At 40.7% G+C, this 17,124-nt stretch overlaps 1 protein-coding gene across 1 annotated transcript; it reads left to right on the forward strand.

Moving 5' to 3' along the window:
* Positions 1 to 15,491: 15,491 nt before the first annotated feature.
* LOC119807700 (serine/arginine-rich splicing factor 3-like) lies at positions 15,492 to 16,664 on the forward strand. Its single transcript, XM_038319797.2, has one exon. It carries the CDS (start codon positions 15,597 to 15,599, stop codon positions 16,089 to 16,091), a length of 495 nt encoding a protein of 164 aa, XP_038175725.1. The 5' UTR covers positions 15,492 to 15,596; the 3' UTR covers positions 16,092 to 16,664.
* The last annotated feature ends 460 nt before the right edge of the window (positions 16,665 to 17,124 follow it).

A 17,124-nucleotide genomic window follows, 5' to 3' on the forward strand; every position in this document is an offset into this window, starting at 1 on the left:
GCAGGCATGGCACTCAGGCAGGAAGCTGAGAGCTCACATTTCAGCTACTAGCCCAAAAGATAGAGTAAGCAAGAATCCCACCTCCAGGAACATTCTTGATCTAGCAAGGCCTCACCTCCTAAACTCCCCAAACAGCACAACCAACTGGCGTCCCAGTCACACTTCAAACCACCCTGATGGGAATGCTTCAAGGAAGAGGTAACTGCCTAGATGCACTTAAAGACAAATCAAAGAGTCATTTGACAGATGCTGGGAAAGGGGTCACCTTTAAGACCAAGGTAGGGGTTCTCACGGTATGGCAGCACGGGGTCTCTACAATAGGAGCACAGGCCAGTATGCAACAAAATACACAAACACGTGGGAAGACACGAAAAAAGGACACGAAGGGCACAACACTACTGGGACCGAGTTTTATGTCAGCTTGACACAAACTAGAGAGGAGGGAACCTCAGCTGAGAAACTGCCTCCATATATGAGATAATTTCTTGGTGATTGATGTGAGAGGACCCAGCCCATTATGGGTGAGACCACCCCTGGGCAGGTGGTCCTGGGTTCTATAAGAAATCAGGCTGAGCAAGCCATGAGAAGCAAACCAGTAAGCAGCATGGCCTTCATGACTTCTGCATCAGCTCCTGCCTTCATGTTCCTGCCCTGCTTGATTTCCTTCCTTGATTGCCTTTAATGAGCTTTAATATGGAAGTACAAACAAAATAAACTTTTTCCTCTCCAAGATGCTGTTGCTCATGGTGTTTTGCCACAGCAGTGGAAAGTACCCTGCTACCTGATCTACATCTCCTGTACTCTTGTTTTGTTCATAGAATAAAAGAGGACTTGAATAGCCCCAATCATGCACATTTTTCTTTACCTACTGTGGAATTATCTTATGGGAGATTACTTACATCTCTTTGTGGCTCCAAACACGTGGAACCGGTGTCCCCTATACACTTTTATGAACTGCTAAGTCAGTTTTGTGTCCTAACTGTAGACACAAACCTCTCATCTTCTGACCAGCTACAGCAAAATTATGAAATGTGTCAAGCTTGTTTTCTGTGCCTGTGATGTATAGCTTTAATTCTCAACTTAACACAATCTCAAATCACCTGAGAAGAGTCTCAATGAGAAATTTTCTATATCAGATTGCTCTGTCATCACGTTGAGGCCAGGGACATATCTCTATTTTTCCAACATAATATTTTTATTGATTATTTGGGAATTTCACATAATGCACCCTGATCACACTCACTTCCTAGTCCTCCCAGTTCCATCCATCCACCCCTGTGACTTCTTCCCAGAAAAAAAGAAGAAAGAAAAAAGTCCATTTTTTTTTTTTTTTTTTTGCTGTCCATATACTCACTGGAGCATGGTCAAACTCCTAGCGGCCATCCCCTTAAAGAAAACTGAGTCCTTTCCCCACACCCACACCCTCCAGAAGCCATCAGCTGTGAGAGCTACACTTCAGTGTCCCAATCACAATTTTTAAGAGTTCTTTTCAATAGCTTCGTGTCTAGACTGCTTCTTTTTAGACCTTAGCCTGTATAAAAAAGAGAAACACTCACCAAGTTGCAAGTATGAAGTAATAATGGTTTTTCTGCTTTGTTTCCTCTGCTTTTGTGTCCGGTACAGAAAAAAAAATGGGATTAAGTAAATATCCAAGTATTATGTGACCATTGTAAGCAGTCCTACAGCCTCTCCCCTCTATACTACATCAGACTCTTCACACACATACACACTCTGAATCTGTGGCAGATTTTACCTCCTGGGAAAAAATTACCTAGAATACAAAGAAACAGAGATTCCCTATACCTTTGAGAGTCTGAATAATTTTTGAAGTATCATAAGAAAGTCTCTAAAAGAAACCTTTTGTCTGCAGAAAACCTATTGGGTTTCTCATTTGAAAGATTAATGCTTAAAGATAGAATAAGGAATTCTAGCCTTGGCACAATATCACCCCAACTTTCTGTGACTCCAGGGGACTAAAAGTGTCTCCTGAGCTCAGCTTTCTAGTTAAGGGAACCCCAAAATCTTCTGTGAGAGCTGCCATGAACATTCTAGTCTCCCCCCTTCACACCTTCAGGGTCTTAACTCAAAGCCCTCCAACGCTACCCTTCATCCTTCTTGTCTGCTCTCCACTAGGAGTGTGCCATGCCAAGGCTCCTCTGCTTTCCTGCATCTAAGTGCTCTTGTTTGAAGAAGTGTTCCCCAAAGATCCAGGAGTCGAGGCTTGCATCTCCCGCCTGTTTGTGCTATTAGAGAAGAGGGTAGAAAGTGTAAGAGGTGGAGCCTAGTGGGAGGTCTTCCAGTCTCTAGGGGATGCCATTACAGGAAATTCTGGGACCCCCAACCCCTCCCTCTTCTCCCTTTCAGTCTTTACTAAGTGGCAGATAAATGCTTCCTCCACCATTCACACCCCAAAGCATGCTGTTTCAGCACAGGCTGAAGAGCAGGGCCTCAATCACGGAATAACTAAAATCTGTAACAAAATAAACCTTTCCTCTTCTTCTTCTTCTTTTTTTTTTTTTTTTTTTTTTGGTTTTTCGAGACAGGGTTTCCCTGTAGTTTCTAGAGCCTGTCCTGGAGCTAGCTCTTGTAGACCAGGCTGGCCTCGAACTCAGAGATCCGCCTGCCTCTGCCTCCCGAGTGCTGGGATTAAAGGCGTGCGCCACCACCGCCCGGCCACCTTTCCTCTTCTTAAGGTGTCATCTTAGATGTTTTGTTATCATACTGGGAAGCTATGAATACAAATGATACCAAGAACATTCTCTTCTGAAAACTTATAGTTACCTACATCTCACCTGAGAACAGGGAACCGCTCTGTATCAGTTGACATAAATAGATTAGGTCAGGACTCTGACCAGAATATTTATTCCTCTTGTATAAATTTTATCAACTGCCCCCGTGAGGGTCATATTGACTATGACATGCTAGTAACTACATGCAATAAGCCAAGTGTTCTGAAACACAGTAGACGAGTGTGTTTGGAAACACACTCCTGGAGGACATACCATGTTACAAAAGAAAAAGTATGCATATGGAGATTTAGTGTATTTCGTCAGAAGCCCAAAGAGATCCATGACCCTAAAGAGTACAAATTATGCTTTTGTGTTTCTCAAATACTAGCACCAAGTTTCAGTCTTTATTCTTTTATACTTTTATTTTAGAATTTATTTTTTTATATTTACTTTTGTTGCTTTTATTTTTGTGTGTTTGTGTGTATATCTGCAGGCCGGAAGGTGTCAGATCCTGTGGAACTGTAGTTGCAGGTAGTTATGAGCTAGCTAGCTTAAGTGCTGGGAATCAAACTTGGGGCCTCTGCAAGATTAGCAAGTGCTCTTAACTGCTAGGCCATCTTTTCAGTGTCATATTTATTTTTATTAGCATTTAAAATAATATGTTTTATTGTGACATTTTCACACACATCATTGTATATTTTTCTAATTTGTCTCCCTTCCCCACTACTTCCCACCCCACCCCCACTCTGTATTCACTCTTACTTCTGGCTAGTTCCTTTCTTTACCCCAAACAGATCCTTCATCTGTTTTCCTGTCACATTATATATACCCTCTACCCCAACCTTAAGATCTCTTCGTACCTTTTCATGACCACGTTCTAGTTTTATGACAGGCACACACACACGCACAATTATAAAGATAAGTTCAGCATGCAAAAAAAAATATGTGATATTTGTCTTTCTGTGTCTGACTTAATTTTCTTAACAATTATTTGAAGTTCTATCCACTTTCCTGCAAATTTGACTTTATTTTTCTTTATGACTGAATAAATTCTGCCATGTGTCTGTATATTTTCTTTATTCATCTACTGATGAGTTCTGCACTGAATCCATTTCCAAGATACTATGAATGGTGCAACAGAGGTTTGCTTGTGCAAGTATCTCTGTGGTATGCTGACTAGGACTTCTTTATGCGGGTATTGAGCGGAATAGCTGGGCTACAGAATAGTTCTTCTACTTTTGTCTTTTGAGAGACCACCATACTGGCTCCCAAGGTAGTCATAGAAGTGTATTCTTGCAAAATTTTGAGAAACTGGATCAAGCATTGGAAATTGGAAGACACTGGGATACAGGTAAGGGTTAACATTCTTTACTATCTCTACCAGACTTCAACCATTGCCCGGTTTGCAAGCATGCTTTTTATCTTAATCCATGCTACATTTTATAAAAGGAGAGCTCACATTCGCATTGTAGGCACCTATTTCAACATAGATATCAGATATAATTTTGTGTTATATTTCACTATAGTATAATACGTTAATGTGGCATTATTATGGAATCCCACTGAATAGTGATAATCACAATCCATATTTTGACATTTTTGTTCAAAACTATATAGAATATTTTAAGTGTTTGGTCAAAGTCCAGCAAATGTAAATCTAAGACATTTCAATCAGTGTCCTTTTGGAAAGGAATTCAGAAATTAGCTACACCGATCCCTTCATTTGTGTATAGACACATGGACTATAAACAGAAATAGCTAAAATTACCCATTTTCAGTTTCCTCTTCACTCTGACAAAAGCATCTTAGGAAAGAAGAGTTTATTCTGGCTCACAATTTGAGGGTACAGTCAGCCGATCATGGTAGAAAGGCACGGTGTGGGAACAGGAGGTGACTGGTCACCTTTGTCTCCAGCCAGGAAACAGAAGGATTAAGGCAGGTGCTCGGCAACTTTCTCCTATTTAGTCTGCCCGGGTCCCTAGACCCCGCAATGGTGCTTCACTCACAGTGAATTCTCTTTGATCAGTTAAGCCATTCTAAAAACACCACCAGGGCGCACCTGGGTGTGTCTCCGTGATCTAATCCCACCACCGTAACAATCCAGATACGGTCAGAGGTGACTTCAGAGTCAACTTTTCATACTTTCTGTCTCCCAGAACATGTGACTTTTCCAAGTAGCCCACTGCTTATAACTCGGTGGCTCTTACTGGTATGTTAATTCCTTTTATCCTGATGTCACACCCAGCCTGGACCAAAGGATCAGCCTTCGTGAAGTTGCAGACAAGGACTCCAGATGATTAATTCATCTTTCTCCAGAATCTCCAATAACTGTGAGAGGGTGTACATACAGATTTCCTACCAAAAAGATAAGGCTCACTTCGCTGCCAAAGATAACCTGAATCTCATAATTTTTCAAAAGAAAGAAAAAAATTCCTCTCGATCCTTCTTGCCCGTAACTGACAGCAACTGACAAGCTGGCCCACTGTTCGGTGACCCGTTGCCCAGATCCTGTCAAACTGGACTGGCATTGCGGCAGCCCTCAGTGCACCATAAGGACCACATGCTGAGAACTCTTCACCCTGCTCCCGCAAAGAGAAACATTAACATGTATAAGCTGCACAAACGGCACTCAAGGGCAGAAGGGGGTGGAAATTAGTGCTGAGGTCTCTTCATGAGGCCAAAGAGCCACAGCTGGGGCAGGAGGGAGTGTGAAAGATGTAGAAGGCAGACGTTACACTAAAGCAGAAGAAAGAAACACTAACCTAGGACTGATGTCACTGTCCCCTTGACTTCCAGAGGCATATAGCGGTCATGGTGCGTTCTCTGGCTTTGCCCTCTGTATAGTGCCCAGCATGGCAGAGTGGAGACTTTTGCCTTCGTTGAGAACTTCCTTGAGCTTCTAGGAACAAACACTGAGAAACTATTTGTGCGAACGCTGCCAGGCTCTCCAAGACTAGGAGATTGAGGCTCTAACCCCAGACATTTGCATCATGACTTTTGGAAGAAAAGGGAAGAGATGGCTTTCTAACACAGTGGAGGGTCCACTGAAACAAGTGTCCTGGAAAAGCAGACAGACACTGGAAAGAAGAAACATCTGGAGTCTGAAGGCCCAACAGAGGTTGTCCTTGTCTCACCTTGGCCAGTTACCTGGAAAACTTCAGAGGAGGAACAATAAAATGAACCAAGGTCCATGACCACCCAGAAGTCAGATGGTAATGAATCTGAAGTCTCAGTCATTTGCTCCCTAGCTTCAGGGCCAATGACATTTTGAGGGTGTGAATAGGATCCCCTCCTGAAGATGTTCAAAATGGTAAGAAAATTGAGAAAGGATGCTAACCGTTAGCACTTCCCTCCAACCCCAAACCTTCAGAACCCTTTGAGAAACTCCCTCACCCAGCAGGTCTTTACTCAAGCACCTCCCCCAGCTCTGCCTCCTGCCTGACCTCCTTAGATAGCAAGCTCTGGATTTAGCTTCCTACAAGGTCCATAGCATGTTCCACCTCACTGGACTCTATGCCAAGGATACTTCCTTCAGTTATTTGATCCACCCAACCTCTGCCCCACAGGTCATGCTCGAGTACTAAGCCCCCATTGAACCCAGGAGGACTATCCAGACAAGGTCAGAGGCATGAGAAAGGAAACTACAGGAGCCACCAAGAAGCATCAACTGCATCTGGAAGAGCAAGGGTGCCACCAGGAATCCAAGCCACGTGTGAAGAAATATGAGAATCAGAATGTGTAGATTAATCAGAATGGAAAAAAATCTATGTTAGTCAATCAAAACCTAGACTAGATCTGGGCAACAAGCAGAGAGCACACCAAATCACATTATGTTCATTATATGGGTGGTTCTGTACACTCAGTTATATATTCTGTTACCTCAACACATGGTGCCAACATTTAGAATATGATTATGAAATTCATGTATATGTTGGATGAGCCAATTTAGCAATTAAAATAAATTAATGTTTGGACTTGCATCTTCCAAGTAATTAGAAGCTTGAGTGATTTTATTTCCAATTGTTTATTGGATGTCAGACATGTAAGGATGAAAGAAGTTATGAAATAATATTTAGCAAGACATCTATCAGTCACAATGTTCACAGTAGACCAATCAAAATGCATACTAGCCAGGCCCTGCTCTGGTTTGTCAAGCTAGTTAAACGCCACCCAGATTAAGTATGATAATTAATATTGTCAACTCTACAGAATCTAGAATCATCATGAAATTAAGCCTCTAAGCATTTCTATGGAGGGTTATCTAGATTATATTAATGGAGATGGGATGACCCAGGTGGGCAGCACAATTTCATGGGCTGACATTGCAGACTGAAGACAAAGGAGGAAGTGCACTGAGCACCAGCATTCACGATTCTGTCTCCTGACTCTGAACACCATGCCACCAGCTGCCCCTGCTCCTGCCACCATGCCTTCTCCACCACAGTGGACTACACCCCGGAAATTTGAGTCAAAATGAACCCTTCCTTCTTTCTTTTTTAAATTTATTTCACATCCCAATCCCAGTTCCCTCTCCCTTCCCTCCTCCTGCTTCCCCCACCTTCCACCCACCTCACCCCCATCCACTCCTCAGAGAGGGTAGGGTTTTCCATAGGGAGTCAACAAATCTGGCACATCATCTTGAGGCAGGATCAAGGCCTCCCCCCCACACATATCTAGGCTGAGCAAAGTATCCTTCCCAAGAGAATGGGCTCCAGAAAGCCAGTTCAAGCACTAGAGATAAATCTTGGTCCCACTGCCAATGGCTTCACAGACTTCCCTTTCCTTCTTAAGTTGCTTATTTTTGTTGCAGCAATTAGATAAGTACCTAATACAGTAGGGAACTCTAAACAGAATCTTTCTGGATGAAGATTATTGATTGTGAATTATCACAAATATTTATAATAGATATGTGTCAAGAATTAATATCAGTTTAGAAATTTCCTGTCATAATAATTACCATGAATAGACAAAGATTAATAGATCAGTTGTAACTGAAATGACTGTGGATTAATTGATTTAAATTTTATTTTGGGCAAATATACAGGAAGTATTTGAAATATAAAACTGGGGATGAACATTTGAGAAAATAGGAATTTGTATGCTATATAGAAAAAAGTGCTACTCATATTAAATATGGAAACTTGCCACGTTCATGTTCTGAGCAAGTGTTAAATTTCAAGCAGGTGGTCACGTGTGCTCTTCTGCATCTTACCAAGACACCTCTGTGGGCATTTTCACTATGAGAGCGAGGGTCATGTTGTCCTGGGTAGAGTAATTGACACAGAAGGAAGATAAACCACCAAGTCCACTTGGAATGGGACTGATGGAACATGCGAACAAATCGGACTCTCTGAGGGTGGCTGATGGTGGAGGCTGACCGAGGAGCCAAGGACAATGGCGATGGGCTTGGTCTCTACGACATGGACGGGCTCTGTGTGAGCCTTGTCAGTTTGGTTGCTCACCTTCCTGGACCTGGGGGGAGTTGGGAGGACCTTGGTCTCAACATAGTGTAGAGAACCCTGATGGCTGTTTGGCCTCAAGAAGGAGGGGGTGGGGGTGTGGGTGGAGGGGAGGGGAGGGAAGGGGGAGGAGGAGGGGAGGAGATGGCAATTTTTAATAAAAAAATAAATAAACTGGAAAAAATAAAAAAAGAAAATATTCCTAACACCTACTTTAAAATTTTTTCACATAAATATTCCTGTATCTCTAAAATAATTTTTTTTTACTTAAAAGCTAAAAAAAAAAAAAAAAAGTAAACTCAACAGTCCACCCTTTTATCTCATCATTTCTAGACTATATTTCCTTTTGTCCTACAGAAAGAAATCCTTGGATCTAACTCCTTTATTTAGCTTGTTTCCTGACCATAATCAATAACAACTTGTAACCAATCCCCCTAAATGATGACACATCTATAATCCATCAAATGACTAAAAACCATCCAACCTGCCTCTTGGGAATGTAGTTTTAATTTTCTCATCTGTCATTCTGGCCATATACACTCAACTGATCTTGGACTTTGTTTTACCTAAGATAAAGCTTTAGTCCCTAGAAACTGAACATTTACCTCCTGAAGAGATCAATCTAGATGTGAAGATTTAGGTGAAACTATTGTTACATCTGTCTACTAAACTATATGTTTCAATAAATATGCCATTTATCTGTATTTTTAGTTTTGGGTTTTGGTCATTATAGAAGTTAGCTAAAATACTTGTCTTATAGTCTCTTCTGAAAATTTTGTTTTACCTACTGAAACTGTTCTGTCGTCCAGAGCAGAATTGTTTTTAACAACAGGCACTATGTCCTTTAATTGCTCTGTGGGTGATTTTCCCAATGTTGACAGGGAATGATTGAACCAAATTTGACAATAAGACCTGTGAAAGCCCCCCTAAGACATTTCCTGATGGTAAAGGATTATCTTGCCTGTCCCATGCTGGTCTGAATTTACTAGTCCAACACCTGCCTTTGCCATACCTTCTGCATATTCCAGAAGTCTGGGGCCTTCCTTTTGCATTGTCTCTAGAAAAAAACATTGTTTCTAGGAAAGCCTTCCCTACAATCCCTTTTCAGATGACCTTGTCTACCACAATTAAAACATCTGACCTTTTGATTTTTCTTAAAGTTTTTAGAAATCACATCTATCCAAACATCATAAGTATGAGATTCAATATTAGCTGTATTTTAGATCCATTCATCTATGGGTGCTGATCCTGCCTTTAAAGGCATACTTCCCCTATTGACTTTGAACTAGCATTTTCAAAAGTCAAAGATTCAATTGATATTTGTGTAATTTCTAGATCTGGTATCATTATATTGACAGCTGAAGTCAAACTTTGTAAAAAAAAATCAGTGAAGGCTTCTTTTTGCCTTTTTATAATTTTGGTAAATGACTTGGTCCTCTTTCCTGATTCTTTAACCCTGTCAAAGCTGCTATATCAAATATAGATTATCTTTTCCAATCAGCATACTGGCCTTCACTTAGAAGCTATGGTAGCTTCTGTCTATATGTTGCTTTTATTGATTAATGAATAAAGAAACTGGCTTAGCCTATAGCAAGGTACAAAGAAGGCAGAGTCAAAGAGAAGCCATGTAGCCCGTTGGAGACAGACACTGAGAACTTTAGCTAGTAAGCCACAGCCATGTGTTGATACACAGATTAATAGAAATGGGTTAAATTAATATGCAAGAGTTAGTCAATAAGAAGCTAGAACTAATGGGCCAAGCAGTGATTTAATTAATACAGTTTCTGTGTGATTATTTCAGGGCTGAGCAGTCAGAAACAAACAAGTGGCCTCCTTACTACAGGTCTTGAGAAATTTTCATATTTCCAGCCCTACTTTATTGTTCTATGACCTTAGCTTCCTCCCTTCACCATGTTTTCCATTTGTAACTGAAGACCAGATTCTAATATTTCTGTAACTAAATCTTTCCAATCTTATAGAATAATTCTGTTCCTAGTTACCCATGAATTTAACATCTGCCTCACAAAGGGTGAATACATTCTATATGAAATGACTGCTTTCTTAAAATTCTTCTAATGTAACATTTCTACAGGATTCTAATGAACTTCTTCATAGCCTTGGGTTACAAATTATCTGGTGGTTGTTCTTGTATGATAACTAGATTAATTAAGGTTGGTTTCTCATAACCGTAGGCCACTCCTCTTCAGTTTCATAAGGCAGTGGTGCAGTAGGTTCTGCTCTAAATTCTTCTGTCTATGTCTGAGTATTTTTCTTATTTTCATTAGGTCTTTCTAAGGTTTGTATTTTATCAATCAAATTTTTCTTATTTTTCATTGGTAAGTTTTTCTAAGACTTGTATCTTATCAATAGTAAGTCTTTCTAAGGCCTATTTTTTATCAAATTGTCATATTTGGTACAGTTATCAAGCCATGTTTTTAAAGATAAAATATTAATTGCCAAACTGATAGTAGTTACAATTAACATTATGTCAATCCCAACTAAGTCATCTATGCCCTCATTTAAATTTTCCATTTTCAAACTATATATAATACCACTATACAGGGTCTTAGTGCCCTGCCTTGTGATGTTACCCATTCTTAACATGAGAAATACTTTCTTTTTTAATATTATTTAACTCTTTCCTAAAGGTATTTCCAGAAGTCTCAGCAAATCTGTTGAGTTCTAAGTTTGTCTCTGGTGTCAGTGGTGAACTCAAGCCCCTCCCACAATTTCCAAACATGAGCCTGCTTGTGGGAGTCCCAGCAAGTAGCAGTGACTGTTGTGAGTGCTCACAAGGAGAGATCCAGGCAGCAACTATGGAAGAATCAGCTGGCCTGACTTCTCTGTGTGGTTGTGTCCCATGTTGGGTGCCGAATGTTGTTTTATCTTCAGCACAGTGGCTATGCCTTAATCTACTGTTATTTCAGCCAGCAATTTTGACTCTGCAATTACCAGTCAGCTTCTCTGGTGCAACTGCTCAGGTGCAGCCTGAAGGAAACTCTGTTCCCACAGGCACCAGCCCTGTTAGTGCCAAAAAAAAGGTAACTTTAATTAAATCTCTATTGTTCTATTTATAAATAAGACTTGAGATTCAAAGTCTGAGGTAAAAACTTGCTAGCTCAGAGAGGTTGAGTAGCAACTAACTAACCTCTCCTTGCTGTCTTGTCCCCCAAAACCACACCCTTTAGCTCCCCCAAAACAAACAAAAAAGTGCCACTCAAAATTCCTCCCTCCTGACCCAAGATTATGATGGAGGAGTGTCTATGTGTTACTTTCGTTGATTAATAAAAAAAACCGCCTTGGCCCTTTAAGAGGACAGAAAATTAGGTAGGCAGAGTAGACAGAACAGAATTGTGGGAGAAAGGAAGCAGAGTTGGGGAGATGCTTCAGGGAGTTGCCATAGTGAGTTGCCATGCCTCTCCTCTCCGAGATGGATGCAGGTTAAGATCTCTCCTGGTAAGCGACCACCTCGTGGTGCTACATGGATTATTAAATATGGGTTAATTAGCCAATAAGAGGCTGAAACTAATGCGCCTGGCAGTGTTTAAAAGAATACAGTTTCTGTGTAATTATTTTGGGTAAAGCTAGCCGGGTGGCGGGACACAGCCCCGCCATTCCTTCTACAAGGTTAATTTTATTTGACTAATGCAAATGCTTTTTCTGGGTTCACAGTGTGATCAAGTATCTCCCCAACAGAGGTCTAAGATGTGACTGGACCTGACAATAGAGAAGAAGGTGTCATAGTTAGACTTTCTCTTCAAAAATGTATACTAAAGTTTAATTACCATAGCAACAGTATTAAGAAGTGTCCTGGATTAATATTACCTCAGCAGAGTTCATTATGGTGAGAATGGGTATGTTCAGTTTAGGCCCCTACCCACATTGCAGGGGTTGTCTTCCTTCCTTGATCCACTAATTCAAATTATGATTTCTTCCCAGAAACGCCTCATGAACACACCCATAAATAATACCTCCATTCACCTGAGCATCCCTTGCCCTACTCAAGTTGATACAGAAAATTTATCATCACATAGGAACAAATAAAAAAAAAGTCCAGCTTTTCCAAATATGATCAAACATGAATAGGAATTGGGTGAGAGAGACAGGGCAATAAAGAAACAGAGACTAAGAGCACAATAGTATTTATAAGGCAAAAAGCAACCCCCAAACCAACTAACAATGAAGTCTGACAGATGCTTATCAAAATGACATTCTTTCACTGAGAAGATGTTATAGGATTCAATCACAGCTTTAAAATGGCAGCAAACACTTACAAGAAAAAGAAAACTTCTTGAACCTGCATGATAAGACTCTGAGATTCCACAGGAACACAAGAATCCTTTGCCCACAGAATACTAACATTGATAGCAAGTCATCAGAGTGGCCAACACACTCTAATAATTGACACACATCAGTTGTGCACAGAAAGGGAAGGTGGATAATAGCCTACAGCAAAAGATAAACAGATACGATTGTAGTCATGGCTCTTTCTGATGCTTGTCAAATAACTTTAAAAAAAATAGAATCTGAGCCTCTATGTTCATGAGAAGTAAAACATTTGTCAGAGGAAGGGATGTTGTCCTAGCTTGCTTTCTGTTGCTGTGCTGCTGTTCTATGGCTGTGAGGAAACACTATGATCATGGCAATTTACAGAATAGCTTATTGAGGCTTACCGTTTCGGAGTCCATCGTGACAGTTAACCAATACAGCAAGCAACAGGTATGGTGACAAGAGCAACTCAGAATTCACATCTTTTGTTGCAAGAAAGAAGCAGAGAGAATGAATTAGCAATGGTGCTGATCTTGTAACTTGCAGAGCCTGCCTCCAGTGGCATACTTCCTCCTAAGTACCAAACAACTCCACCAACGGGGGATAAAGTATTCAAATATATGAGACTATAAGGAACATTTTGACTAAAACCAACTTAAGAAAAAAAGAGGGAGATTTATTTCAGGTTACAAATTATAGTCCATCATCAAAGAAAGCCAGGGTAAGAACTCAAAGCAGAGAACCCTGAACGTAGGAACTGAAACAGAGACCATGGAGGAAAGCTACTTAATGGCTTATTCCAGGCTTAAATTCAGCTGCCCTCATTAGACAGCCAAAGACAGCCTGTTCAGGGACAGCACTGCCCAGAGTGGGACTAATGCCCACAGGCCAGTGTGATGAAGATAATTCTTCAGTCAATGTTCCCTCTTCTCAGAGATGATAACTTGACAATAAAATAACTACAACAAATGCACACATCTGCTGTTGAAGTTTCAACATGAAATTCTCCCCATGTTAGTCTGAATGCAATTGGCCCCCATGAACTCATAGAGAGCAGCATTATTAGGAAGTGTAGCTTTGTTGGAGTAGGTGTGCCCTTGTTAGAGGAAGTGTGTCACTGGGGGTATGGGCTTTGAGTTCTCCTTTGATCAGGTTCAGTGTGACACTCAGACCACTTTCTATCGCCTATAGGTCAAGATGTAAGACTCTCAGCTCCTTCTCTAGCACCATGTCTGCCTGCATATTGTCATGTTGCACCATATGAAAATGGACTAAACCTCTGAAATTGTAAGCCACCCCAATTAAATGTTATCCTTTATAAGAGTGGTCCTGGTCATGGTGTCTCTTCACAGCAGTAGGAACCCCTAACTAACACACTCCCCACAGGCTTTTGCACTGGATGTTTGGTCCCCAGCTGGTGGTGCTGTTTGAACAAGTGGTAGGAACTTTGAGAGGATGGATCTAGCTGAGAAAAAAAAATGGACTACTGTAGTGTGTTCTCATAGTGTGTGGCCCCTTTCTTTCTCTCTACCTCTGTCTCTTGTGGAGGCCCAAAAATGTGAGCCTATTTCCACCTTGTCTGAAGGTCAGGGAGTTTTAGTTTAGTTTGTTCAAAATTGTTGATAACAACTAGTGCTACACATCCTGACCTAGGGTGTGGTTACTTGGTCCTTTCAACATTAAAATGGCCCATACAGGCATATCCACTCCACCCTGACCAATGGTCAGAATATTCAAGCTCCTTCTTTTGAAATAGGGAGTTTGACCTTGCAAATGACTGCTTTCAGGAACTTGGGTTCCCTGCCTAAACATTAGAAGGCTAATGACTTGATGTCTCAAAGTATTGAAGCAAACAACTGTTCTAGCTGTCCTTTGTACCATGTTAAAGCAGCCTTTTGCTTTCTTCTCCCTGTTACGTTGGGGTATAAAATGTATGGAAAATTACACGCAGGCAAATTTTCAGTATTCACTGGAACTCCTATCCTGTGTTTTCTGTTTTATTATTTTTACTCTTGTCTTTGTACTCTTTACTATCTTTCTGATCCCCATGTCCCTACCCTGGTAAGTGGTATTTTTGTCAAAGGTGGTCTCTGACAATCCCTGTCTCTCTCTTTCTCCTGTCTGCAGTGAAATGAAGAATCTCTTCCACTGCAATTGCCATGATGAACTGCCAACCATGAGGCCAGATAACTATAGCTTGATCCCCTGAGACCATGAACAAAATCAATCTTTCCTTCATTAAGTTGCTTGTGTTAGGCACTCTGTCATAGTAGTACAGAAGCAGCTAACAGATGCACACACAAAAAAAATACAGCGGAGAAGCACTTAGATATGATTATGAATTAGAAAGATGTTCCTGTTGGTATTTGTGCAAACTTTTCTCCTGCACATGTTGTATTAGACAAGGTGTCAGTCATTCTAATGTAAGTTATTAATATATTCATTTAATTATTCATTCAGCTAACAGGTATTGAGCACTCACTGTTTACCTGACATCCTTCTAAGAAGTGTCACGTAGTCATGATTAATTTTCAGAACTCAAAGTTATTTACATGAAAGCTGGTACTCAGGTTGAATGCTCAGTGTTGTAGCCACTAAGTGATTAAAGACTTAGAACCAGAGTGCCTCATTGAGAGGCCACCAGCCCGCTTGCAAAGACTCTAAGCTATGTCTGCAAGTTAGCTGTTGCTAATTTCTGTCAATTGTTTCCCAATTCAATAGGTTTCCCTTAGCCCCAGAGTTTCTTTCTAAGTACAATGACTATATATTATATTTAGGAATTCATTTAAGAAATGTTTGTTGAATGGCACCTCTGTGCCATGAATAAATCTTACTATCAAGTTCTTATTCTCCGGATGCTTATAAAGGAAAGAATAAGGGAAAAACAAAATTGGATGGAATTTCACCACAATGAGATTGGTAGAGTAGCAGAAGTGAGAAAAACTTTGATCAAAGTATCATGGTGACTTCAACTCAGAAACTGAGAGGAAAACTTGATCTTAGAAAACAGTCACACAGCCACCATTTCGTGGACGCCAGGGCATCGTTAGCATCTACGGAAGTAGATCGCGGAGGGCGCGGGTGGGCCTCGTCGGAGTGTTGGGATTTGAGCTGCGGTTCTCGAACCCAGTATCTCGAAATGCATCGTGACTCCTGTCCATTAGATTGTAAGGTGTATGTAGGTAATCTTGGAAACAATGGGAACAAGACTGAATTAGAAAGAGCATTTGGCTATTATGGACCGCTCCGAAGTGTGTGGGTTGCTCGAAACCCTCCTGGCTTTGCTTTCGTTGAATTTGAGGATCCCCGAGATGCTGCTGACGCTGTCCGAGAGCTAGATGGAAGAACACTATGTGGCTGCCGAGTAAGAGTGGAGCTGTCCAACGGTGAGAAAAGAAGTCGGAATCGTGGCCCCCCTCCCTCTTGGGGTCGTCGCCCTCGAGATGATTACCGTAGGAGGAGTCCTCCACCTCGGCGAAGATCTCCAAGGAGGAGAAGCTTCTCTCGAAGCCGGAGCAGGTCACTTTCTAGAGATAGGAGAAGAGAGAGGTCTCTGTCTCATGAGAGAAACCACAAGCCGTCTCGCTCTTTCTCTAGGTCTCGTAGCCGATCTAGGTCAAATGAAAGGAAGTAGAAGACCAGTTTGCAAAAGAAGTGGTGTACAGGAAGTAACTTCATTTGACAGGAGTATGTACAGGAAATTCAAGTTTTGTTTGAGACTTCATAAGCTTGGTGCATTTTTAAGATGTTTTAGCTGTTCATGTTCCCTTAAGCAAGATTGAATTTGCTTTGAACTTTAGTTTTTCATAGACTGAAATAAATCTAGATCCTGCCCAGTTAAAGTGTGATGTACTAATGATAAACCACTGATGGAAATTGAAAAACCTAGTTTCTTTAGTAGCTGGGACACAGTCTGGAGCTGTGGGTGAAATGATAAGCAGTCTTTAAAAGCTGCTGTTAACACAAGTTAACAGGGGAAGGGTGGGAACTGTACTCTGAAGATTTTCAAAGAGGTTCCTCACTGATTGCTATCTATGGAGGAAGCTGTTTGTAACATTCTTTATTTGGAAATGGAAGACTAAGTTACCAGTTGGTTTAAGGGTACATTGTAGAGCTGAACCTTTGAGTTACTGTGCAAGATTTTTTTTCATGCTGTCATTTGTAATATGTTTGTGAGAGTCCTTGGGATTAAAGTTTTGGTTACAAATTGTTGTTTAACTTGAAAGCCTGTTTTTCCTTACACACTCAAATCTGTGAGCTTGGTATCAAGTCCAAGTTTAACATTCCTATTGGAAGCCATACTTATATTTTCTGGTAAAGTGCTTTTGGATTAATAAAATACTAGCTCTAATTGTGTAGTAGTCAGTTGAGCAAACCCACTGTTACCATTGTTATCCCTGGGAAAGCATTTGGTTACCCAGTTATTTCTTTGTAAGAAACATAACTGAGAGGCACTGGATTAGTGAATTTTTCTCCCCTTTGGCTGTCACCTAACTAAGATTTAGTTATTTTTTAGGAGTTGAAGCCAATTCAAGATCATGTCACTAACATTGTAAAGTAGCACCAGTGTGGTATTGTAATTCTTTAAGTTGCCCATAAGAAGTAGCTTTTATCTTCAGCATGAAAACATTCAACAAAGTTTAAAAATTGATTTCATTTGATAACTT

This window comes from Arvicola amphibius, chromosome 2, assembly GCF_903992535.2.
Source record: "Arvicola amphibius chromosome 2, mArvAmp1.2, whole genome shotgun sequence".
In the NCBI taxonomy this organism is placed as follows: domain Eukaryota; kingdom Metazoa; phylum Chordata; class Mammalia; order Rodentia; family Cricetidae; genus Arvicola; species Arvicola amphibius.

Coding starts and splice junctions, on each gene's coding strand:
- LOC119807700 (XM_038319797.2), top strand. CDS start 15,597: ATGCATCGTGACTCCTGTCCATTAGATTGTAAGGTGTATGTAGGTAAT.